This window comes from Neophocaena asiaeorientalis, unplaced genomic scaffold (genome assembly GCF_003031525.2).
Source record: "Neophocaena asiaeorientalis asiaeorientalis breed wild unplaced genomic scaffold, Neophocaena_asiaeorientalis_V1.1 scaffold721, whole genome shotgun sequence".
NCBI lineage: Eukaryota > Metazoa > Chordata > Mammalia > Artiodactyla > Phocoenidae > Neophocaena > Neophocaena asiaeorientalis.
In genome coordinates, this window is record NW_020175365.1 from 1,411,903 (window position 1) to 1,438,874 (window position 26,972).

The 26,972-nt window shown below is 33.8% G+C and overlaps 1 protein-coding gene across 3 annotated transcripts in view; it reads right to left on the reverse strand.

Annotated features, from left to right (window-relative positions):
* Positions 1-26,972, reverse strand: part of UBR3 (ubiquitin protein ligase E3 component n-recognin 3) — a 175,784-nt gene that overhangs the window by 33,025 nt on the left and 115,787 nt on the right. For all 3 annotated transcript variants that reach the window (XM_024765716.1, XM_024765717.1, XM_024765715.1), the window contains exons 29-31: positions 24,615-24,700; positions 13,695-13,800; positions 5,428-5,531 (exon numbers count right to left, since the gene is read on the reverse strand). In XM_024765716.1, the coding sequence (XP_024621484.1) occupies positions 5,428-5,531; positions 13,695-13,800; positions 24,615-24,700 (296 nt within the window). The remainder of the gene's footprint in view (positions 1-5,427; positions 5,532-13,694; positions 13,801-24,614; positions 24,701-26,972) is intronic.

Below are 26,972 nucleotides of genomic sequence, written 5' to 3' on the forward strand. Positions count from 1 at the left end.
AAAATACATAAGGCAAATACTAACAGCCATAAAAGGGGAAATCGACACTAACACGTTCATAGTAGGGGACTTTAACACCCCACTTTCACCAATGGACAGATCATCCAAAATGAAAATAAATAAGGAAACACAAGCTTTAAATGATACATTACACAAGATGCACTTAATTGATATTTATAGGACATTCCATCCAAAAATAACAGAATACAAATTTTTCTTAAGTGCTCATGGAACATTCTCCAGCATAGATCACATCTTGGGTCACAAATCAAGCCTTGGTAAATTTAAGAAAACTGAAATTGTATCAAGTAACTTTTCCGACCACAACGCTATGAGACTAGGTATCAATTACAGGAAAAGATCTGTAAAAAATACAAACACATGGAGGCTAAACAATACACTACTTAATAACGAAGTGGGGCTTCCCTGGTGGCGGAGTGGTTGAGAGTCAGCCTGCCAAGGCAGGGGACACGGGTTCATGCCACAGTCCGGGAGATCCCACATGCCGCAGAGTGGCTGAGTCTGTGAGCCACGGTGGCTGAGCCTGCGCATCTGGAGCCTGTGCTCCACAACATGAGAGGCCACAACAATGAGAGGCCCGCGTATCACAAAAAAACAAAAACAAAAACAAAAAAACAACGAAGTGATCACTAAAGAAATCAAAGAGGAAATCAAAAATATCACACCAGTCAGAATGGCCATCATCAAAAAATCTCGAAACAGAGAAACTGGTAAAAACAAAACAAAACAAAACTCGAAACAATAAATGCTGGAGAGGGTGTGGAGAAAAGGGAACCCTCTTGCACTGTTGGTGGGAATGTGAATTGGAAAACTCTGCCCAAGATTTTTATTGGGAGCAGGTCACATAGGTACCCACTGCCTAGCACATTCCAAAGTTCTAGATTCCCAGAAAGAAAGCAGGTATGTTCAGCATAAACCACATTGTTTGTACAGTTTAGGCACAGAGAGCCATTCTTATCAGTGGGATGGTGGAAACTCTCCCAAAATCAAAGTTCCCAGATACCAGTCAAGGGCCAACCTTGGAAGCAGGCCTTTCAAAGGATAGCACTCAGGCCTTCTTTATTAACTCTTTTCTGCACAGTGGTTTATCAGCATTACCTGCCCCCTGCAATCTTTTTTGTCTGTTTATTACAGCAAGACTCACCTTTTTAAAAGAAGTATTTGGCATCCTTCTACTGGGTCTCTGTTCAAGTGGAAACACTCCCTCCTTGTAACCTGGCTAACTCTTAAATTAGTCAGATGACACCTTAAAAATCATGCCCTAAGGAAAATCTTGCCTAATTTTAAATTTGTGTGTTTGTGTGTGTGTGTAGTGTGCCTGTGCACACATGCATACACACACACATGCTTTCTCTCACTAATGTTTATGGGTTGGGGTGGGAACTTGATATAAGCTGAGCCAGTCAGAGTACCTATCTGGGATTTCTCTAACTGGAGGCAAAGGGAAGGTGTAAAGATGTGAGTCTGGAAATATCAGAGGTCATGCTCCTAGTCTATGGCAGAGACTGTCTAAGGCAAGGCTGAATGAAGCAGACCCACAGAGAGAGGGATAGACCCAAGATGGCAAGAACCCTGCTAGCATCTGAAGCCATGGTTCTGGTCATCCCTACAGTTTGGTTATGTGAGTCCATCAGTGCTCTTTCTTTGTGCTTATAAGCTAGTTCTAAATGGATTTCTAAATATCTTAACACCTAACGCATGCCAGGTTATAGACAATAAGGACTTGGAGTCTGGATAGTAAGAGAGACAGATGGCTGTATGTATGTACAGGGTGTGATGGGAGCAAACAGGAGGAGGAACTATAGACTAAGGGCAGGGAACAGAAAAAAATTCAAGCCTCTTGCCCCAACGAGGAGAGTTAGTCTTGAGTGATGAAGAGAAATAAGCCATAATAAGGAAGGCAAAGATGGAATGAGGCAAGGAAAGGGGGATTCCAGACAGAGGAAGCTGTTTGTACAAGGGTCACAAAAAGAGCCCAAGACTTACAAGAATTGTAAATTGTCCAATGTATCTAGACTTATAAGTAGCAATCTACAAGAGATGAAGCTAGAAAAGTAATCTTTATGCCGAAGACCAAAGGTTGCAAACTGAGGGTTATCTGTCTGAATGCAGCCTGGAGAGATGTATGGTTTGTCTTTATCCTGTTTTGCCTTTAGTTACTGACATTTAAAACTCGGATATTTCTTGTAAAAGTCCAGATTTCCACTTACTCTTAAAAAACAGGAAGATCTGACAATACTGGGTCCACATTCTTACATGACGACAGGTATCTGGAGCTGAACAGTAAGTGTCCTCTTCGGCCAAGCATGCATTCTCTAACTTGTCACAGTTCCCAACTCCCATTTATATCAAACCAAAGACATTATTGTTAAGAATGAGTTTAGGCTATGAAGCCAAATTGTCTAGATTTAAATTGACTCTTCTGACCTTAGGCAAGTTAGTTAAACACTCTGTTTCTATTTTTTCATCTGTTAAATGAGGATAATATCACCTGCTTTAAAGGGATTAAGTTAAATGCTTAAAATAGTGATTGGCAATGGCAATCAGTAAATATCTGTTGTTATTAATATTACTATTTACGTTACTTATTTGATATCTATAAGCATTTGATTTATAGAATCTAGACTGGGCAATGAGAAGTAATTTTAAGCAGGATAGGGATAATATTAGATTTGAATTTTAAAATATTCACTGCTGCTTCTTAGGAGAAAGGGACTAAAACAAGACTAGAGGCAAGAACACCTATTAGCAGAGAGCAAAAGTACTCTAGCATATGTCAAATTAGATGGCCTGATGGAAAGAATGGGTCGAATTAGAGAAGTATTTAGATGACAGAAATTACAGCATTTGGTAGAGCTTTGGAGGTAGAAAATAATGGTAGACTCTCATTCTACAAAGAGTAACTAGTAGTAGTATTGACTAAAATGGAAAACAGAGGAAGAGAGCAAGTTTGGATGGGAAGAAAATGAATTAATGTTATATATGTTGAGTTTGAGGCATGTGTAGAAATCTGCAGCTCACCACGGAGCTGTAGACTGGAGCTGGAATATGTGGGAACCATCAAAGAATAGGTACAGATGATGCTATAGGAAAGAAGGTAAAATTGAGAAGGGGTCAGGAACCAAGCAACAACTCAAAGAATGGGAAGAGGAAGAGGTGAATGAAAAGGAGCCTTGAAAATGAGCAGAAAAAGAGATACAAGGAAAACCAAGAAAGGACGGTATCAAAATTAAAAATAGAGTATTTCATGACGATTAAATGTTTTAATAGAATGCTAAAAATTAGAGAATTTGTCTACTAAGCACAAAACAAAATGATTTTAACCAGTAAGTCATTTACATGACCTAGAAATACCACTCACATTTAGTTTCTTCTCATTATAAACTACATAAATTAATTTTTAATTAAAAAGAAATGATGCATTAAAAAATGACAACGACTTTTTAAGCATAATTTTAGCTTTTTGTTGTAGCAAACTACTAATTTTTTTTGTTACTTTGCCTTGATTATCATCATTTTAAAAATATTTAAACTGGAAGTTTAAAGTCACAGATTAAGCTTAAGTTCTCACATTCACTCATTCATTTAAGAAATATTTATTTACTGAATACTTGCCATGTGTGAAATCAATGCATTTTAGGGACTTAGGGAAAAAACAAGGAATCACTCATTTGAGGTGTATACTAAGTCAACAGGTTGCTGTCTTCCAAGGTTACAACAGAGAGCAAATCCCTTCACATGTAATTATCAAAATTTAAAAAGGAGAAAAAGGAATTGGATATCTACTCTCAATCTGTTTTTTAAAAAAACCAAAAATCACAATCAACCTACCTGAGGGTAAACAAAGGAAGATCAATATTTATTTTAAATGCCTTAAAAGCACACAGACTTTAAACAATGGTACAGATTTTAAGTTTTATAGTGCTACTGCATGACAGGAAAAAGGAAGGGTGTAGGGAGACAAGGCACTTTCAAGGGCCCTATAATAAAAGCTTGCCCCTACGGATCACATATGATAAAGAGTCTGGTAAGGTAGAAATGTTGGCCTGAGGCTCTTTAAAATGTGAATTTCTCCTCAGAATCACAAATGAAAATGATTACTTCATATTCTAAATTGCTGTGAGGACTGAACTAGGTAGATGCCACATCTATCCCATCACACTATTTCAGAAGATGAAGTCATCATTTTGTTGTTAGCATGCAATTCAACATTGTTAAAAATTTGCAACATTATAACTCATGAAATTAAACAACTTTTTAAATAGATATCACATGTAAATCTTTATCCATATTTCTGATTTTTCATCAAAATAAAGATCCTAAAACAGGAATATAGTTCAAAGGATACTGATGCCAAGCTGAGACAACAGCTTGACTCTGGAATGATATAAACAAAATCTAAGTAAACCAGATTTTCTTCAGTGGGTAAGGCATGAAAACACAAGAAATTTTCAAAAATCAGACAATTAAATATTTAGTGAGTACGCACTCTATGCAACAGTATTTGTGCTGTGTTTTGCAAAAGTAATCCAGGGAATCTATAATCTCCTGCAGAGATACAGTTATTCAACATCCATTTATTTACTGGCTTGCCTACAAGTACCAGGCTTAGTGCAGGTGATAAACAAGAAGACAAAGAGGATTGAGATGTCTGCAAAAGTATCTTTTCCATAAACTGTTTTAGAGTTAAGGTGACATAAAATGCTCCAAGTTTCTTTTAGGACAAGATAGAGTACATATAAAATAATAAAACCCAAATGTGAAAAATCATACAAGTAAATAGGACATAATCTGAAGGCAGTATCAGACACTTTATTCTTTTCCTAAAATTACCATGAAAAATTAACAAAACAAAAAAGGTAGCCTACTGAATGGAAGAAGATATTTGCAAACAATGTATCCAATAAGAGGTTAATATCCAAAATATACAAAGAACTCACAGAACTCATACAACTGTGGAACAATAGTTAAAGTGTTTCTAATATAATATTAATTCTGTTAATATCATACTGGTATGATACTAACACTAATTAAAAATAATGGGTCATCACATTTTGAACAACTCTATGATACTACTATATCAAAATATGTATGTATGCATGTAGATAACGTAGAGGCATTAAGGCTGACAGTTTGCTCTATTTTTCACATTTTGTATCATTTTAATTTTTTAAAAACAAAGAGTGATTTCCCCATGTCTTTATCTTATTATTGACTAAAAATCTAAAAATAGACCTACAAGGGAAAAAAACTATTTCACTGTCATCTTCTTTAGATATATATGATTACAATGCTATTTACCTCAGAACATTTCCATCAGACTGAATGCTATACTTATGCCTATAATTTTTAGAATATTCATTATATATACAATATAATCTAAGAATCTAAATTATAAAGACATACCTTTGCGTAAGGGTTGTGGCATCATTAAGATCTGGATAAGCAAAAGGGATGTAACATCATGATAAAGAATTGGAACCTCAGGCTGTTGCTCCTCATTTCCCAGCCTAAAAGAAAAGTGCATACACTTTAGACAGTATTGTATCTTCCTTCTAATTCATTTTATATTTCACATATATGTCTATGGAACAGAAATCAACTTTCATAAGCAACTGAGAAATCTCAGAAGAAAAAGTTAGAGCCATATTTTTGGCCTAAAAATAAAACCTTTTAGGTTCACATATTTCCTTGACTCCGCCTAATATGAAAAAAATTACATAGAAAATTTATTAGGTCTTAGGATATATTAACTTATGATTAACTTTCTGATCTCTTAGATTACAGAAATCAAACAAAGCATTAAACGGAGCTTAAGAGAATTAGTTTCACTACAAATAGGGTGGCACTTAGGACACTTGCTATGACAAACTTCATACTAAAGAAGAAATATTCATGTTATAAAAAAACAATTCACAAATAAGTTACATTGAAAAGGCATGGTCAATATCTCTTGTTAAAAGTTGTTTCAACTTTATGACTAATATAAAATTCAAATAAAATCTTTTAACAGTTTCAAAGTTTCAAAGAAAAATAATAACCAAAGCAGAACTTAAAATACACTATAAAAGATAAAATAGTAAATCTAAAGAATGTATAGTACTATAAAACACATAGGATATATTATAAAGCAGCTCTTTTCACGCTAAAAGAATTTTTAAAACTCCTTTGGAAGCTTCAATTTTTGGTCATAGGTTTAATTTTTAATGTCAGAAAAAAGTTAATCTTAAGCTTCCAGAATTGGTTAAATTCTGAAGCTACACTTCAGACTAGACTTGGGATAAACAAGAATTGCTCAAATCTTTTATTAGGCTTCATCATTCAACAAATATACAGTGATTACTTAACTGTATGCCAGGCACTGGACACATATGTGAGTAAACCAACCTCTGCTGCTGTGAAGCTTAAATAACTGGCAGAGGGTGACAGCTCTTTGAATGGCTCTATTCTCTACAAATATCTCTTCAATATACTTGTCTTTCTCTCCAAAGGTAACCTTCCATTAATGCCATGAATCCTAGCATTTCTTGTCTCTTAAGTCTCTCTGGCATCTCTTCTTTACATGACCAACGTTCTTAAAAAGAAAAAAATCGAGGGGACACCATTTCTTCACCTATTATTCAAATTCCCACAGAAATGGTTTTCCACTGATTACACGAGTGGTAGCTTTTGTACATCTGTAAATTAAATTGGGAGTAAATAAATAAATTAGGTGTATCGTTTAAAGAATTTTTAATGATGTGGGAATTTGGTTGGTGTTATTTTTAAAAAGCAGATTCTAAAACTGATACAATATGATTCAAACAGCTTTTTTTCCCATTTTTATTTATGTATTTATGTATGTATTTATGTATTTATTTACTACTGGAGTGTTAACTGCTTTACAATGCTGTGTTAGTTTCTGCTGTACAGTGAAGTGAATCAGCTCCATGTACACCCATATCCCCTCCCTCTTGGACCTCCCTCCCACCTCTCCCCCACATCCCACCCATCTAGGTTGTCACAGAGCACTGAGGCGAGCTTCCTGTGCTTTACAGCATGTTCCACTAGCTATCTATTTTACACATGGCATTTCTGCGTGTGTGTGTGTATATATATACACACACACACACAGAGAAAAAAAGAGACTGCAAAGAAATGTCTCTCATTTTTATGAGACATTATGTTTCATTTTTATGGTTCATGAGTTCATTAAATTGTAATAAACTATATATAGCAGGTAGGTTATGAGATTTTGGATTGTTTCATTTTCTTTCTCAACATTTTTGTACATTTTAAACATTGTACAATAACTACAATTTCATAATCAGGAAAAATTTACAAAAACAATAACCTGGAGCTTGTTGGCTACTAGATAATAACAATCATCTCAGGACACAGGAATGGATCTTTCCTGGCACACAGTAAGCACATATTCTGAATGAATGAATGAATGAATGGATACACCCCACTGTAGAGAAGTCAACCACAGTTTCGGTGTTTTTTAAAAATAAATTTATTTATTTATTTATTTTTGGCTGTGTGTTGGATCTTCATTGCTGCACACGGGCTTTCTCTAGGTGTGGCAAGCAGGGGCTACTTTGAAGTGTGCAGGCTTCTCACTGCGTTGGCTTCTCTTGTTGCAGAGCATGGGCTCTAGGCACGTGGGCTTCAGTAGCTGTGGCTCACGGGCTCTAGAGCGCAGGCTCAGTAGTTGTGGCGCATGGGCTTAGCTGCTCCGCGGCATGTGGGATTGTCCTGGACCAGGGCTCAAACCCGTGTCCCCTGCATTCTTAACCACTGTGTCACCAGGGAAGTCCCAACCACAGTTTTTTAATGTGGGGTTTAATATCATCATTGTGATAAGTATTTGTTAAATGCTTAATATTTTAAAATACATAATTATCTCTATCTCAAAGTTTTTAGGTAATCTTTAAAATCCAGATTATAAAAACTGTACACTACTATTAATTCCATGGATAATACGGGGAAATGGGTGGGTTAGACTTAATAGGCCTAATTTTCCCATTTTTTTTTTAAACCAAAGTGACTATCAACACAGTGAAATTTAAAGAAAATAAGGAAATAATTTTCATAAGGATTAGACAAAAGTGTATATGAGAAACCTATATCATTAGACATAGAATTTTATGTTGTAAAAGGATTAAAAGTGAGAATACAGAAAAAGATATTTCCATTTTTAAAACTCTTATACAGAAATGAAACACAGATGACATAATCAACTGTAATATTACAAGTTAGCGAACTAATGAACCATAAAAATGAGAGCAAATAAGAAGGGGAAAAAAATCAACCAGATTTTCCAGAAATTCCTCAGATCTCTCCAAATCTTTCTGATTCTAAAGCCTAAGTTTTTAGCTATTACTCTATGCTTCCTTAGGTTTTGGATTCAGATCAGCTCTACTCCTTCACAGCTGTGTGCCCCTAAAGAACATGTTAATTAACTTTTCTAAGCCTCATGTTCCTCGTATGTAAAAATTGAGACAACAATGGTACCTAGTTTATACAGTTATGGTGATGATTAAATGAGATTATATATGCAAAGCACAAAAATGTGTAGCATGATGTAAACACTGGATAACTGTTCGCAGCATTTAGTACTATCCTACTAATCCTAGGGCTATAAAAGAACACAACCCAGCAATCAGTAATATGGAAAGCAGAGTACCTCTGTCTGGTCTTTAAAACTTCTAATTCACCAATACTACACTTAAGAAACCTCTTGTTTGCTGAGTATCCTTAGACTCAGAGTTAGGCATTCTAATACTTCATCTGCACACCATCCCTGTCCTTGAGTATGCAAGTCTAGCCAGGAAAGAAAATTACTAGCTACTATCGAGAAAAGTGATTTATTTTCCTTAGCCAGAACATACAAAATATTCACAGCTTACTAATTTTGTCTACAAACACAAACACACACACATACAATTTTTTTTTTTCTGAGAAGTAGCGGTATTTATTCATAGCCTCAAAGTATACCCCCACCAGATAATTAGTAATTACAAAGGATGAAATAATAACTTTACGGTGGAAAAACTTGGCAGATACCACATTAGCCAAATGATCAGAGTTATTAACATTAATAAGAAGACAAATCAATAGCATGTGCCTCCTGATGTGACACACGAAAAAGAACACAATATTACTTATGCGATATTTCTTGCAAAAGTTGATCACCTGAATCTAACCACAAGGAAATATTGGACAAAAATAAACTGAGGGGTTCTACAAAATAATTGGCCTGAGCTCTTAAAAAAAAAGTCAATGTCATGGAATACAAAGTCAGGAAAGATTTCACACTGAAGGAAATTAAAGAGACATGACACTAAACACAAACACGATCTTGAATTTTCTTTGCACTGCATTTGCATTTCCCAGGATATTACTGAAATAACTGGCAAAATCCGAATAGGTTCTGCATGAGGTAGGAGTCAATATTAATTATTTCTCATATAAATATCCAACTAACCCAGCTCCATTCACTATAAAGACTGTGCTTCCCCAACTGCTCCACAGTTCCATCTATGCTATAAATCCAATATCCACATATGTATGGATCTGGTTTGTTTTATTTTAACAAGCAAATACAAATTTATTTCTCATCTCCCCTTGATTATACAAGTGGTAGCATAAAGTACAGATTTAGTGCTCCTGAATTTGTTTTTCTTTTAATATTGTATCTGAATGGAGATCTTTCCATATCAGTAAGCAAAGCACTTTCTCAACTTTTCTTCCATCTCTCACTGCGCCACCAGGGAAGCCCTGTTTTGTTTTATTTTAACAAGCAAATACAAATTTATTTCTCATCTCCCCTTGATTATACAAGTGGTAGCATAAAGTACAGATTTAGTGCTCCTGAATTTGTTTTTCTTTTAATATTGTATCTGAATGGAGATCTTTCCATATCAGTAAGCAAAGCACTTTCTCAACTTTTCTTCCATCTCTCTCTCTCTCTCTCTCCTCTCTCTTCGCATACATGTCTTAATTTACTTACGTAGGGAAGGCAAAGCAGTAGGATATTTGATCACTATATGGCAAAAAATAAGATTGAATCTCTTCCTTATACCATACATTTTGAAACATTCCAAATAGATTAGAGTTCTAACTGTAAAAACTGAAGCCACAGAAATAGAAGAATCATATATCTGATAAAAGGTTAATATCCAAACTACATAAAGAACTCATACAACTCAATAGCAAAAAACAATCCAATTAAAAAATGGGCAGAGAATCTGAGTAGATACTTTACTAAAGACATACAGATGATGACCAAGTGCATGAAAAGGTGCTCAACATCACTAATCACCAGGGAAATGCAAATCAAAACAACAATGAGATACCACCTCACACCTGTCAGAATGGCTATCATCGAAATGAAAACAAACAACAAGTGCTGGTAAGGATGGGGAGAAAAGAAAAGAAACCCTGGTGCACTGCTGGTGGGATTGTAAATTGGTGAAGGCACTATGAAAAACAATATGGAGGCTCCTCAAAAAATTAAAAAAACAGAACTACTGTATGATCTATCAATTCCACTTCTGGGTGTTTATCTGAAGGAAAGGAGAACACTAACTCAGAAAGATATACGCACCCCCATGTTCACTGCAGCATTATTTACAATAGCCAAGACATGGAAACAACTTAAATGTCCATTAATGAGTGAATGGATAAAGAAATTGTGGCATATATATACCATGGAATATTATTCAGCCATAAAAAAGGAAATCCTGCCATTGGTGACAACATGGATGAACGCTGAGGGCATTATGTTAAGTGAAGTAAGTCAGACAGAGAAAAACAAATACCATAAGATCTCACTTATATGTGGAATCTTAGAAACAAACAAAGAAACTCCTCATAGATACAAAAAACAGACTGGTGATTGCATAGACAGGGGTGGGGGATGGAGGATGGGGATGGGTGAAGATGTTCAAAAGGTACAAACTTCCAGTTATGTAATGTACATATAGGGATGTGATGAGCAGCATGGTGACTATAGTTAGTAACACTGTATTGTATATCTGAAAGTTGCTAAGAGAGTAAATCTTAAAAGTTCTCATCACAAGAAAAAATAAATGAATCAATCCTTTTATAACCAGAAAAAGACCTGAGTCAAAATGCATCAAGTTCCAGAATTAATTTAAAAAAAAAAGATTAATAAATATGACTACATTAAAAATAAAATTTTGCATGGCAAAAAAAATCATACACACACAAAAAAGACATTAGACAATCTGGTGAAATATATTTGCAACTTATCACACAAAGGACTAATATCCACAATCCATAAACATATTTTTTAAATGAAGAAGAAAAAGACCAACAACTAGATTTAGGGAGTTCACAAAAAGAAATGCAAATGGACAGAAATGAAAGACATATATCTCTGAATTTACTTTATAATATAATTTTTACTTTGGAAAAAATACGTTTTACATAATTAAAATTTAAAAATCAAGGTAAAAAAGGCAATCTTTTCAGAGTTAATAACATTCCATAGTTTGTCTTATTATTATTAAACAAAAATAGAATTATAACAATAATTTTGAAAATTTTGCTTTATTAATATATCTTTTTTTTGCCTTTTAAAAAACTTTTAATTTTATATTAGAGTATAGTTCAATGTTGTGTTAGTTTCAGGTGTACAGCAAAGTGATTCAGTTATACATATATCTATTCTTTTTCAGATTCTTTTCCCATATAGGTTATTACAGAATACTGAGTAGAGTTCCCTGTGCTATACAGTAGGTCCTTGTTGATTATCTATTTTATATACAGTAATGTGTATATGTTAATCCCAAACTTCTAATTTATCCTCCTCCCCTTTTTAAATGTATCTTATTGATCTTTCCAGCATATACAAACCTACATTCTATCCTACAGCTGGGCACTATTGCTTTAAATATTGAGGAGGAAAAAAGAAAACAATAAATCTATAAAATATATAGATAAATAAAATAAAATATATAGATAAATTAAAACTATAAATCAAGCTGATAGCATAACCACACAAGAAAAAGTTACTTCAAATGACTTAGAAATTAGTATTTTGTCTGTACATCCCTAGTGGTATATATTCTAAGGACAAAAAGAAATTATAATTAGTACTAGTATTGGTATTTAAAAAAAAGAATTGTAGTTATACTGTAGGTTATGCAAATAGTAATGCTGTCATTAATATCACTAGGAACCAAGATTTCCAGAATAAGAGAAAAAAGATGTAAATAACAAAAAAGTTAAGAAACAAAATATAACCTTACAATCTTACGTGTAAATTCCAAACACCAGTAAGAACTCAAGATCTTTCTCCTTAAAAAAATATTTCCTAATCCTGTCCACTGGAATGGCCTATAAGCAATAGCACAGTAGCTATGGATACCCCTTAGCACCCAGATTGTGATGTCTAAATACCACTTCCCATTAAAAGGAACTACATGGAGAAATGGCTGATTCCAGGTATAGAGTGGAAAATGTACAAAATAAACCCAGGTCAACTTACTGTGTCAGAAAGCAAAGGCATTATCAAAGACTACTTTGATCATGTTGAAGTACAATAGCCAACCTAAAGGGATTCTCACTAACCTAAAAGGAAGCAACTTGCATTGAAAAGAATGTCTGAAATGGGGCTTCGCTGGTGGCACAGTGGTTAAGAATCTGCCTGCCAATGCAGGGGACACGGGTTCGAGCCCTGGTCCGGGAAGATCCCACACTTAGTTGCTCCACACTTAGTTGCGGTGGAGCAACTAAGCCTGTGTGCCACAACTACTGAGCCTGCACTCTAGAGCCCATGAGCCACAACTACCGAGCCCACACACCACAGCTACTAAAGCCCGCGTGCCCTAGAGCCCATGCTTCGCAACAAGAGGAGCCACTGCGATGAGAAGCCTGTGCACTGCAACAAAGAGTAGCCCCTGCTCACCACAACTAGAGAAAGCCCGCGCACAGCAACGAAGACCCAACGCAGCCAAAAATAAAGAAAAAGAAAAGAAATTTTTAAAAAAGAATGTCTGAAATGGAGTGAAACGCATCAAGTATATAAAAATCCATGAGCTCATAATAACCACAACTTATCGGTCACCACTGGAAGTTGCTAGGGTATCAACTCATTTCTTTGAAGATTTATAAATAGGGAAGAATTAAGCATTCATCTTGCCAAACTATGTTTCAGGGTAACTAAACAGCTGATACTGGGAAAGTTTTTCTTTATAAAAACAACCTAGCTAATAAATCATAAGGAAAATTTTTGTGGTTTTTTAAAATCACTATTTCTCAGTACCTAATGAAATACTGGATTTAGGCAAGAATAATCACAGGTTTCAAAAATCATTAGGTGAAAGGCTATGGGGGAACTTTACAATGACGGGATCAGTCTACGGTTACCTGAACCCACTGATCAATTCTGACATAAAAAGAAAGACTACCAGCCATTTTGTGCCTCTATCTGAATGTTTTGTCTGCATAAAAACCAATGACATTCTTTAAAAGACTTTCTCACTTAGTAGGAATTTTTAGGCAATTTGTACAGAAAGTATAATAGTAAACTGTTTTCAATTTTTATTTCTGAGTTTCATAAGGAAAATTCACATATTTATAAAGAACTTCAATCCTATTTTTATACTTAACTATGTTTCAGAAACAGTTTTAGTTGATTTTAATCTTTCAATAATACTTACTGTGAATTCATCTCTTCTAGTAACTGTGTGAGCTTTCTCCAAGGATTATACTCAGAATCAATGCTGTAAAGCCGCATGTGCAAGGCTAATACATGGAACAGTTGATCTAAAAAAATTGAAGAAAAGGTAATTAGAAGGTTCACAAAATTTGTCCAGATCAATATTCAGGCAAAATTTCTAGCTAATTTATAAGGAAATGTTTCTTATCCTTATAATTATAATTCACCAAGTTTAAGTACCAACTACTTCATGCTCTCTTTTAAGGTAAACTCTGAAATATATATCCAAATAAATTGTACTAGAATTTGGACTGTCCTTACGCTCAATCTTAATACAGGAATGGTTTGTTTTCTTCTCCTGTCAGAGACCTACTTTTCCTTGGCTTTATGCTTCAGGCTTGGTAACTTGTACTTCTCACTATTGTGATCTCCTAACCAAAATTCACTATTATCTTCAATACCCTACTCTGAGTAATATGGACAATAACTTCCATATAAACCACTGTTAGGTGAATATCTTTCTTTACCTAATATTTTCTCCTAAATATTCATTAGATTTAATTGTGACTTCATCATCTTTTGATTCAACATGAAGAAAAAATAATGGAAATAAGATTATTTAAGAGGATTATTCTGGCTATTTTCATTTCTTCTACCTAAACCATGACAATAATCTACCAGTCTTAGCTTTCAACAAAATTCTGCTATGACATTTAGAAAGAAAATTTTGTTTAAAATTTTTTAATTATTTGGGGAAAAAAATCCTAAATTTTGCTTTCATATCACATGTGCATTTTCTGGTATAAATGACAAGGATCGGACTAAATTATTCTGCCACTAATTCTCAAAATATTTTAATTAAAATGAATCAAAATTCACTTTCTAGAATGTTAGATAATACCTTTTTTGACATGTGATTAAAACTAATTCTTAAAACCAGAAAGAAAAAAGCCAAATGACACAAACATATTGTTGTCACTCTCTAAATTAAAATATTCAAAACTAAACAATGTTTTGTTTCTCTGAGCAACTGACTTAGAAATTAACTATACTTTAGAATAACCTGAGATCCATCACTATGAGGAGGAGGAGTAATATTAGTGGTGGGAGTAGTTTGGGGAAGTTATTTGTAAGACATGAGAGCTATAAGATGAACAAAATAAATGTTCCACTCTGTGGGGCAGGGTAGAGGAAATGGGACTAACGCTCTGTACCTACAACTGTTTCAATCTGGTGTCTCTATAACAAACAGGAGAATCTAAATACCTGATCCTGCTTCACCTTCTGTCTATAAGTCAATGTATAGTCTAAATCCTCTTAAAATTTCTTCATCCTATTAATGGTTAACACTAGCTGAGTATTTATTAGTGCCAAGCACTGCTTAATAATCACTTTATATGGATTATCTCAATTTATTTTCACAAAAATTCTACCAGGTAGGTAATACTGTTATCCCCAGTTTTGAGACAAGTTTCCCAAATTTTCAGTTTTTCTAGTAATCTGGTTCCATTGGTAACACTAAGAACAAGAGACATTTTTAGCAGAGAAATAACATGATGAAAAATATATTGGTCATTTTAATTTTATTTCAATTCAATTACACATAAGAGACTTTTTTTATGAAGTATATAATTTATAACTTTTAAAAAAGTGTCTAAAACCTAAAAGTATTTTAAAAAAAATAAATTCCTATAGCAGAAAATATTAAGATTAATGCAAGTTGAGAAGTTTTGCATTCTTCGTATATAGGTTTTAAGTGAATCAAAGGGCTCTCTTTAATATCTCCTTTCAAGATGGTCAATTAACTTGAAGTTTTGATTTAATCAAAAGCATAGACATTGCAATTTTACTAACCTGTTTTGCACTGAAACCATGGCCAGCATAAAAGTAATGTTATAATCTGCCTACGTTCGAAGGCTTTACCATAATTAAAGAAATACAAATGCTGAAGAAAACTTTTTTATCTTCTTATATTCCCTCATTCTACACATAAGGAAATAGGTCCAGAGAAAGGAAGTACCTTGCCAGGTCACCCTAATATTTACTGGAAAAGCTAAGAACAGAATTCAAGATTTCCTACTTGTTAGTTATTTCTACCACTCCAGTTCTCCTTGGGGTTTTTATGATGAAAAGAAAAGTATAAAATTCCTTTTGTAACACACACACCCCTTTCCATTCCTATGAAAAGCTGAGATTGTAACCCTGCAGCATCTTCTAAAGCTATAAATACAATAAATAACAAGAGTCTTTGGTATTGGTTTTAACTAGAACTGAAGGATGATAACATATCTAATGAGGTACATCCACCTTTCAAAAACGATGCTGGAAACTGCAGATAACTTCAACAGGAAAAAGAATAGGCCAAATAACAATCAATACTTTTCACTATGTTTATATAATTCACTGTGTTTTAAAAATTTAGTCTGAGACCTATCAGTAAGAATGAACTCTAATATTTATTTAGCAACAAAAATATCTTTGAGGGAATTCCCTGGCGGTCCAGTAGTTAGGACACTGCGCTCTCACTGCCAAGGGCCCGGGTTTGATCCCTGGTTGGGGAACCAAGATCCTGCATGACGCGTGGGATGGTCAAAAAAATAAAAAATGATAATAATAAAATAAATACCATTCTCTAATAAAGGAATCAGGGCTTTAAAAAAAATCTTGTATACTAAACACATACTGACAGTAGCAGACATAGGATGAAGAGAACCTTTGATCATATCAAAAAGTTAAAGACTAAAAAATAATAGAAAAATGTATTAAACACCAACTATGTTCATGACATTTTAAAAGTTGAAAAGCAATTATACCAAGAAAGCACATTATTAAAATTCTGAATAATAACAGCAAAAGGAATAGATAACTTTTTTTGGAATGACACATTTTAAAGTTCTAAAGTTTAGACCTACGTTTATAAAAGGGTTTAGAAATGAGAAACACCATTAACTTATAGGTGTGCTGTGATTTCAATAAACAGGCACCACTGCCTAGTAGGACCCAGGAAGTCCTGGATTTGAATCCAAGCTCTGTACTAGCCATGTGTCCTTGGGCAAATTACCTTAGTTTTATTATCTGCAAAACGGGGATAACACCAACTTTCTGGGCTGTTTTAAGTGATAGTAGTTATGGTAATAGCATACATCTGTAGTATGTAGACAGTGTGTTTATATACATGTATATACATATATGGTTTCTAAGGATAAATTCCAAATAATAAATTTAATATTTATAAATGAGATAATACAGCTAAATTAGAGATTATGACTACATTAGACACATTAGGTCTCCACATAAAACTACCACTCTATACAAAATATTAACATATATTTTTAACCTCTTCTCTCTCCTCCCCTGAACTTTTGGTACCACTCTTCCTTGGTTCTCCCCCAGCTTCTTCTCAATTACTTGTAAGTGTTCTTCTTCCTCTACTGAACTCTAAAAGGTGGCATTCTCCATAAGAAAGGAAAAGGGATCCCTTTGAGCCCTCTTTCCCTCTCATTCTGCACACGCTACTTCACATAAGCTCAACTTCCACTTCTACCTGTAAGTTTACAATTCACAAATTTTTCTAGCACTTCAGATGTTTGACAGGCACCACAAAGATCAATATATCCAAAACTAAATTGATTATATAGCCCAGCCTAGCTCCAATATTCATTTCCTCTTATAATTCCATCTGAGTGAATGACATCACTGCCCATGCAAACATCCAAGGAAAAACTTGGGAGTCATCTCCCACATTCTTGCCCTCCATAGCCAGTTGGTTACCAATCCTATTGGTTCTGCCTCCTATGACCCCTCTTCTACTCTACTCCACCCCTACATCATTTCTCAATTAGATTACTCAACAATGTCCTCATTCAGTTTTATGTCTTTTGTTTCACCCCCTTCCAATTCCTGTAAACAATAAATCTATTCATATTATCTCATAAATGGTTGGTGAACCACTGAAAGAACAGGCATAGAAAGTGCTTCATGAGATAACCCCTATCTTCTTTTTCTGGTTTATTACTTAACCTTCTTTCCTCCCTTTACTTTATTTAGCAACTATTCACTCATGTGTCATATTGTCTCACTCTGCCTTTGCAAGATGTTCTCTCAGCCTAGAATAGCATCTTGTTGTTCTCCAGGCAAACCTGATTCATCTTTCAAGAGCCAGTTCAAATGCTCCTCTGTAAATTTTTCTCTAATACCGCACCTGAGACAGATGTGATCATCCCTTGCTTTACACATTCTCTACACTTGAGTTACCTTTATTTTAGCACTTCTAATACAGCCCTGCAATTATTTTTCACATTTTCCTCTCCTATGAGATGGTGAAATCTCTCTGAAAAAGACAACCGTTTCTTTTCCTCTTTGTAATTCCCAGGCTAGCACAGTGCTTGACATTTAATAGGATTTTTTTTAAGCATGCTGAATACTGTATGAATATGTCAACAATCCTAGTTTTTTAAATCATATAATATAAGCCTAAAATTCATGATGGATTTATATTCTTCCTTTTCTGCTGTAATGACATATTGGCTTAGTAACCAAGAAAGAGGCCAATTAACTAGCCCTAATTTCACTGCCCCAAAGACAGTGACCTCTCAACTCTAACTACTAAAGTAGTGCTTGACTTACTTGCTCCCACTATCTTCTTCCCCATGTTGGTTGCCGTGACAAGTCATCTGGGACAATGAACTCTATTTTCTGCAATACCTAATCAAATTCTTTACAGCTGGGACAAGTCTAAGGTATTATAATGTACTTAATCACAAGAGAAACATATCATTACTAAAACAGAAAACACCATTGAAAGACTGATTTGTCGTTGAAAAAAACCAAAGATTTAAATATAAGAACTCTCAGCTGGAACAAAAAGGTAAGATTTAGCAACCTCTTCTACCTGTATCAATATTAAAGTAAGACTATTATACCAAAAAAATCTATAAAATAAAAACATAACTCCAACTTCATTGTAAAATTAAGAGTTTTACACGTATGGCTATGAATACCATACACACACACGAAACACCGTTATGCCAATTTTTATGACTTGGGGAGTATCCACTTAAGGAAATTGAACACAAAGTTGTTACATATGTTTTTGTTATATGTTTTTCATAACATATTTTTCAAAAATGCTTTTGAAACAGATGTTTACTGAGCTCAGTACCAGGTTGGAAATTCTGCATCTCTGTCAGTCATTTCTAAACATGTAAGAGTTCTAAACAGGCAGATTATTCCTTAGTATAACACTCATACTGGTTATTAAGACAGAAATACATATTAAAGGAAAGACTTATCCTAAAGACTTTTATAAACTGGTTCTGTCTAAAATTGTACCACTGTTAAAATTTACCTAAGGTAAACTTAACTGGGTCTGCATTTCCAGATCATTCACAATTTTAGTTCTATCAGTGCAGTTATCACTGATTAAATACTTGTCAATGAAAAAAATTTCAAATAGCCAAATGACTCTCTAAATTACCATGAAAAAACATTTTCAATTTCTCTATAACTTATTAATAATCAAAGTAAGGAAATGGTTCTGACCAATTTATCCTAGGGTTAATATAATTGGTGTGGATATACACCTCTCACAGCAGAGTCAGCTTCCCCGGTTCCTCTACACAGTCCTGAGAAATTACCTGTGGAAAGATGGAGGGAACTTCCAAGTGAGAACCTGAAAACTTTTTTCAGCTCCTGCTGGAAAAAGGAGCTGCCCTGCCCTAAGCCAAGCAAGATCTCAGGACCCCTACGCCCTGACAGTGGAAATTATTATCTGTGGAACTTAGTTCCTAGAATAACCACACCATTAACACAGGAAGGCCTAGCTACCTGGGCCACAAACCACAGGACCTGCAGAAAAACTTTAAAGAATAGCTGAAGCCACTCTTCTTAGCTCAAAATCTTAAACCACACCTCTAACCCAGGCCACCCCAGATTAACAATGTATTTTGTTCCCAATAAATAAGCTATATCAGTCTTCAGGAATAAATCCCATTCTGTGCTTCTAACCCCATCTTTTAACAGGTCAAACTTAAGGTTTGTTAAGCGCTTTTTTCAAAAAAAGACTAGGCTGAAAATAAACTTTTATCTTGCTTCTGGTCTCCTCACCCACCCCCAATTTGATGATGGTAGTATTGAAGTAGTAGAAACAGTAATGTTGAGATTTACAGTCTATGAAGACTTGAACATACATTGTAAAACTGAGTTCTTACAACAATCCTCTGGTTGGATACTATGAAAAACAGAATCCATGAGATTAAATAAGCTCGCCATTGAACTATCTGCCCACTCATGAAGAGTTGAGTCTGAAGGCAATTTCTACATTTTTATATTAATTTATGTACTTTGACCACTATAATAATTAGTGGCCAAATTTTCTTCTTGTTATGGGGTAACAAAAAGAATAGAACAAAAGTTGTGATCCAACCTATTTGTAGAATTCATAGTTTTTTAAATCTGAAAAGACCTTACTAAGCCATGGATATCAGAATTTTACCACTGTTAAAGAATAAGATTAGACTACTTAATAGCAATTTTGTGATATTAAACAATATCTTTATGAAGCCTTACTGCAGGGTGAAATTTTAACATCAAAATAATTTTCTCTAACTCTAAATTCTCCAAAAATTCATTCTTTGAGCAACTAAAACTACTTTGAGCTGCACGCTGCATGCACACATCTAAGCTGGATTGCTTTCTATGAATAACAAACACAGGGGGCAGTTTTCCACTGTGTGCATCATTTCTTGAAAAGATCATATATTATGTCAAAATTAAGTTAAAGCACCTCAAATGAAAATGTCAAAGCAAGGGTTTGCCTCAACCTTTCTTGACTAAAGTTTAATTTTTTTTTTTTTTTGTGGTACGTGGGTCTCTCACTGTTGTGGCCCCCCCTGCTGCGGAGCACAGGCTCCGGACGCGCAGGCCCAGCGGCCATGGCTCACAGGCCCAGCCGCTCCACGGCATGTGGGATCCTCCCAGACCGGGGCACGAACCCATGTCCCCTGCATCGGCAGGCGGACTCCCACCAACTGCGCCACCAGGGAAGCCCTAAAGTTTAATTTTTATCTCAATAAAATCATGAAATCCATTTGTGATATGAACTTTGGCTCCTTAGTTAAACTACAGTAATAAGCAGAAAGCTCAGACTCAAAGATATAGAAAGATGTTGATCTAACTAAAGATAAGTTTTTAAAAGTTATCCTCCAATATTAATAATTTATCAATGACACCTCTTCCTCCCACCCCCACCCCAGCCACTGGTTTCAACAATTTCTGCTTGAGAAATACACTAAGAATATCATGGCAAAAAGTGCTGAAAGCCTGTGAACTTCACTGGAATCTATGGCATTCCATGTCTATTTTCAAATCACTTGAATGAAGAAACTGAGTAACTTTAATAAAACATTCTTAATAAAAAGTTATGCCTTCAATTTTTGCATCTGCTTTGTCCTACATATGTTGCTAACCAAGTTGGTGGTACTTATCAGTATATATACCAATTTGTAACAAAAACTCCAAATTCACTCATCTTTCAAAACCCTGTTCAAATGCCATGTCCGCCAAAAGCTTCACTGATTTTACAAGCTAGATATGATCCCAAACCTCCAAATTTTCTAGAACTTTATCCATACCCCACTTTAGAACTTAACACTTTCTATCTTAAAATAAATTATCTAGAATCAGTCTTATCTGCTGAATACAAGGTCCTTAATGCCTGACCTTCCAGCGAATAAAGAAGAGGTCCACAGCTCGGACCTAGGAATCAGGAGCAGAGCTGCATGTGCAAGCTGATGAGATGGCTCACGCCAGGGGCAAGGGGGAACCAGCCAGCAAACTGGTGAAAAATAAAGGAGAACCAACTGGTATCCAAGGAAGAAGGAATGAGGACTTGAGAAAATGTCTGAAGGAGTGGCCCAAAACAAAAATAGAATTCACAGTGAAAGGCTGGCAAAAGAGAATAGGCAAGATAACAGGAAGGATAGCATGGGAGATCCTGGAAATATTCCAAGGCAATAGTGTGCAGTAGGATATCCTTGACTAAGCCCAGGGGTGAACGTTTTTAAAGGTTCTGCATCTTTTGGGACACTTAAGGGCAAGAGATATGTCTTACATAACTGAATTTAATGTCAGAGAACTGGGTTCAATTGCAAGCTTTGACATTTTCCAACTATATGACTTGGCAATGCAATCACTCTGAAATCCAGCTTCCTTTTCTAAGAAAAAGAGATAACACCTATTTAACATGGTCATTCTAAAGACTAAATAATTTATGTGAAAGTACTTTATAAACTTTAAAACTACAAACGTAAGGTATTATTAAAATACCATAGTATGCTGCTATGTGAATCAATTTTGCTCATTTTTACTGTGGAAAATTTCCCAGACATATATTTAGGAATGAACTTTTACTCTGATTGGATACTGGTCGGTTTATCTCAATACTTCAAAAATTTGTTTGAATATGGAAGTGCTGAATGGCATTATTCCATGACAATTTGATTTCTCAGTATAAATTTGGCCAGTAATATTTTCTGCTTTTATTGTTGTTAATAGGTCAATCTTGTGCCCTGCCCCACCCCCACTGTGTGTGTGTGTGTGTGTGTGTGTGTGTGTGTGTGTGTGTGTGTGTCCATCCATAATTATCTATCGGGCATTACACAAGCCATTCAAGACAAAATTTATTAAATTTTTTCTCAACTAAACTTCAATTTCATCAGGAATTTGTGATGGAACATTACTCCAGAAGTGTAACTTCCATTATCATTTGCTTAATTAGTGGAGCATTTTCTCATTCTCTTTCACCAAAATATTATGAAAAAGAGAAAAGACATTTTTAAAATGATATATTTAAGAGGCTGTAGAAAGTAATGAATGGGAAAAGGAAAATACTGGCTTATGAATAGGCTCTAGAGAAAAAGAGAAATTTTTGTTTACTAATACCATTGGAGTTCTACTGGAAAATGAAAAAATGAGATATTTGATCTAAGATTCTATGAAACACCTTCAATATGCTCTTGCATTAAACTTAAATTAGGTCTGAGTTAGGCTTGAGTAAATAACAAATACATTAAGTTTATACACTTGCAAAATAGTGGGATTTCATAGAATATATAACATTCTGCATACATGATTTATAGAGCTCTTTTATAAATAATTAGGATAAATAATGTGTAAGTAACTGAACAATACATCATATGAAAACTAAAATCAAAAAAATCATGTACAACCTAAATATATAAAATTTTTTATTTGTCAATCATACCTCAATAAAGCTGGGGGAAAAAAGAACTAACATAACTGATAAGGAAAAAAAGAAAATGAAAAACAGTATTAACTTATATTTAGGATAAGCTTCATTACAATCTCTTCTATACTGGCACATTGAAATCTCTTATTCACTAAAGGGGAAAATAAACAGAAACAAAAGTCTGGAAGTAACTATCAATTTAATAATTTAAATTAAAATTCAGGGTGATAATTGAAGTGGCTGCTGCTAGACTTTTATTACTATTTTTAGCATTCTGGTTAAGTTCATCATTTACAAGCCTCTGTATAAATTTAAATTTACCTTAGAGGGAGGAAAAAGTAGCTTTCTAGCATGAAACTAAAAGTAGCTTTCTAGCATAAAACTAAAATTCCTTTACTAAACACTTTCTAACATAACACTTTCTGGAATATTATCAGCCAATGCCAAACAACAAATTAATAAGAAAGAATAATTTATCTAAGTGAAATTATAGTTTCTGCCAATTCAAAGAGACTACAAGCTAAAACTCCTATTTATCAACAACTTCTATAAAACATACTATATCACTGGGTACAAATAGGGTTTAAGTACATACATCAAGGGGTCAGTAAATACTGAATACTCAGTAAAAAATAAATTCCAAAACCTTAAATTTCCAAGAACAAAGTGATAACACAAAATAAAATATCAAAATCTAGTACAACTAGTAAGAATTTTAAAAGTAACTTGGTTAAAGTTTCACATAAGTTCGTATCTTTATGTTAGAAATTTCAAGGTGTTTTTGATCAGTCCTTTGCTCTGAAATCATTCCAAAATTACATATATATCTTCTTAAAATAACACATATTTTTGAAAAACTAATATATATTGATAATTTTAAATAATTACTAATATTTTTAGCATTTAAGAAAATATATTCATTTTTCAAAAAATACATTATGTTTTAAACAATTTTTATTTCCCATATCAATCACATTAGGAAATATTTTAACTCCATTGATTTGGGACCAATAATTAACTGTACATGACATTAAATAATATTACCCCTAGTAGTCACATTAATTCTCTAAACAATGACTACACAGTGATAGCATCAAAACCATGCTCATGAAAAATCTACTTTAAGTTCCAAATGATACTTCTCAGAAATATACTCTTACAAAAAGTACTGAAGAATCATGCTCAGTTTACAATATAAAGCATATTCGTAAATAAAAGTAAACATCTACAATCTTAATACATTTGTGCACATCAAAATACAGTACAAATGCCTTCACTGATTAATAGCAGCTATTTACATAGAAATCTGTAGGTGACACGAATTGTCTTTATAAAAATTTTCTTAAGTCCAGACAACATAAAAATTCTTTAAAAGAATTTAAGTTTGAGGAAAATTTTTTATCATTGAGGATAATACACTGTTTTAATTTTGAACCAACGTAATTCTGATTAATTACTATGACATTTATTTACTGACTAATCATAGTATAGAAAGAGCTAAATGTTCATGATTCTTCTAAAATTAACCATTTAAAGCATATAATCACTATTAAAATTGATTATACAAAACATAAAAAGAATTCGAAAATACAACAAAAGACCACTTTGCCTCTATATGCTTTCAAAATGAAATAATCAGAAATTTTTTAAAATTTAGCACTGCTTAAGACTTACTTAAACAAGACCTTTTACCAGCTGTGCTTGCACCACCTGAACATAAATTCCCTCCTCGATGAATTAATTCAAGTTCCAAATTGGTTCTGTAAGCAAAGCATTAAAAAATATCTCAGTCATTAGATTGAAGTAATACTTTTTGTTTTATTGATATGTCTGAATAAACCTAAAGTTCTTCAACTTTATTATTTGAAAAATTATAGTTTATGCAATATCAGTAATAATCATATTTTATCTGATATATAGAAAGTTAAAAGGGGAACAGTTTATCTATCCTTACTTATATGTTCATATTTATACCTGCAAAACTGCACACGTCACAGTGTAATTGTTGCAAAATCCTAGATGTTGGCAAATACTAAAAACTAGGCCTTAAGGAAAAAAACTGCAACACATTTCAAAAACCCGCATATGAATCTGATGAAAGAATCTGTACTCTGGCAGCCACTGATTAGATGGTTACTGGCATATAACACACAAGGGCATACCAATTTTTCTATCAGAGAAATGGTTATCACTCACTGGAGCTTAGATGGCATCTAGAAACCAATATTAAGAAACAAAATCACTAACATCAAAGTGGCTATAAACAACACATATAATTAAACAGCAGTCTCCTTTATAGACTTCTAAAATTACAGTTTTATTAAAATACATTGTATAACTATTAACACTGCTAAATAACAATATTGTTCATATAGATTTGAAATTATATTTAGCGATTATTACTTTACAGAGTAGCAATAATTAGTAAATTGACATTTCAAAAATCAAATTGATGCAGAATCTAAAGATTTACTCAAAAGCAGTAACAGTAAAATAGCCAATCAAGTTTGACAAAATAATAAATGAAAATTGAGTGACTGTGTGTATTTTTATTTCAACAGTATTAATAAACTTAAACACACCTTTATTTGCCACAACTAAAACTGAATAAACTAGTTTATATCCAAGATATGTATATATGACACTAATAGTGAGATATCCCCCATCTTAAAAATAAATAAATAAAAGGCAACATTTCAAGCTTACACTTTGCAAGTGAATTCAGGAAAGAATAGAACCCTATTTTATTTAAAACAAAACATTTTGAGCTGGTTTTGCTTGTATTTTGAACACAGAATGTTTTGAAATGTTATTTTCATATATTTACTTATAAATGCAAACTGTTAAAAATATTAATATTTCTAAATCTGTATATTTGCCACCCATTTCTAAAGGAATGCTTTAATCCTCTCTACTCAGGAGGGAGAAAAAGCAATTTAACATTGATAATGTTCCTGCTCAGAGCTCCATCTGGTTGCTGCTGATAAGGGCATCTGTGTGACAAGGGAATTTTCCACCCTTCAGGTGATTTGCATTGCTCACTGAACTTCTAAAAACCTACCAGCAAGGAAGCAGGGACAAGGATTTCATATTAGTGGACAGAAAGCGAGCGGAGACCAGCATGTGTTCCTTCATCAAGGGAATATAAATGAGATCAATACATTTTGTTTTCACAAATCTTCTGTTGCCTAATCTGTAGAAAAAAATTAATGGCTATATTCTCTTATAAAAACTAAGATTTCCTAGATAGTACTTTTAAAAGAGCTAACCAGAAACGCGAATAATTCTTACAAATGAACGTCAGAACCAGAATGTCAACTTTTATTTCAGCATAATTTGCAAAAATATTCATTAAAATATAAATACAATAACAAGTCTATTTATTTAATCATCAAATAAGATACTTTAAAGGATGATAAACATGTTACCAGAAATTTGATTTTAAAGAATACTTGAAAGAAAACTACCAAATGTAATTCATTACTTCAGATTATGGTTGGAAGATCTCCTGTACAACATTCCTTCTGAGTTAAAAAAACAAATCTACCTATCCGAAGGGTTCGTATAATATCTAGGATTTAAAAAATCAATATGTCAGAAGCCCTAGTCATCAGCTTCTCCTTATTTAATTTATAACAAAATTGGCCCTTTAAGTCTTGCTAGAGAAAAGAACACACAAATGTGTCACATGCCCCATGTCTGCTTTTCCCTCACTGTTGAAAATCGTAACACAATATTCTGTTTCTGCCCTCCTGAATGGATGATATAAAAATTAAGATGTATTGGGAGCAGAAGTTTTCCAAGCCTTTTTGTTCTTGGAGAAAAGCAGACTCAACTTTCTATATTTTCTAACACAAACACATTCAAATTAGTTTGGACGGGGAATAAAAGAGAAGAGAAAATCTCTACATTTGAAAGAAAGATTGCTTAAAGCCTATCATGGTGGCCACTTAGATATACCCATATAAAAACTCCTCCAACTATGCTCCAGTTTCTTTTTGCTTGACCAAGTATGCCTTCTACCCCTTGTTT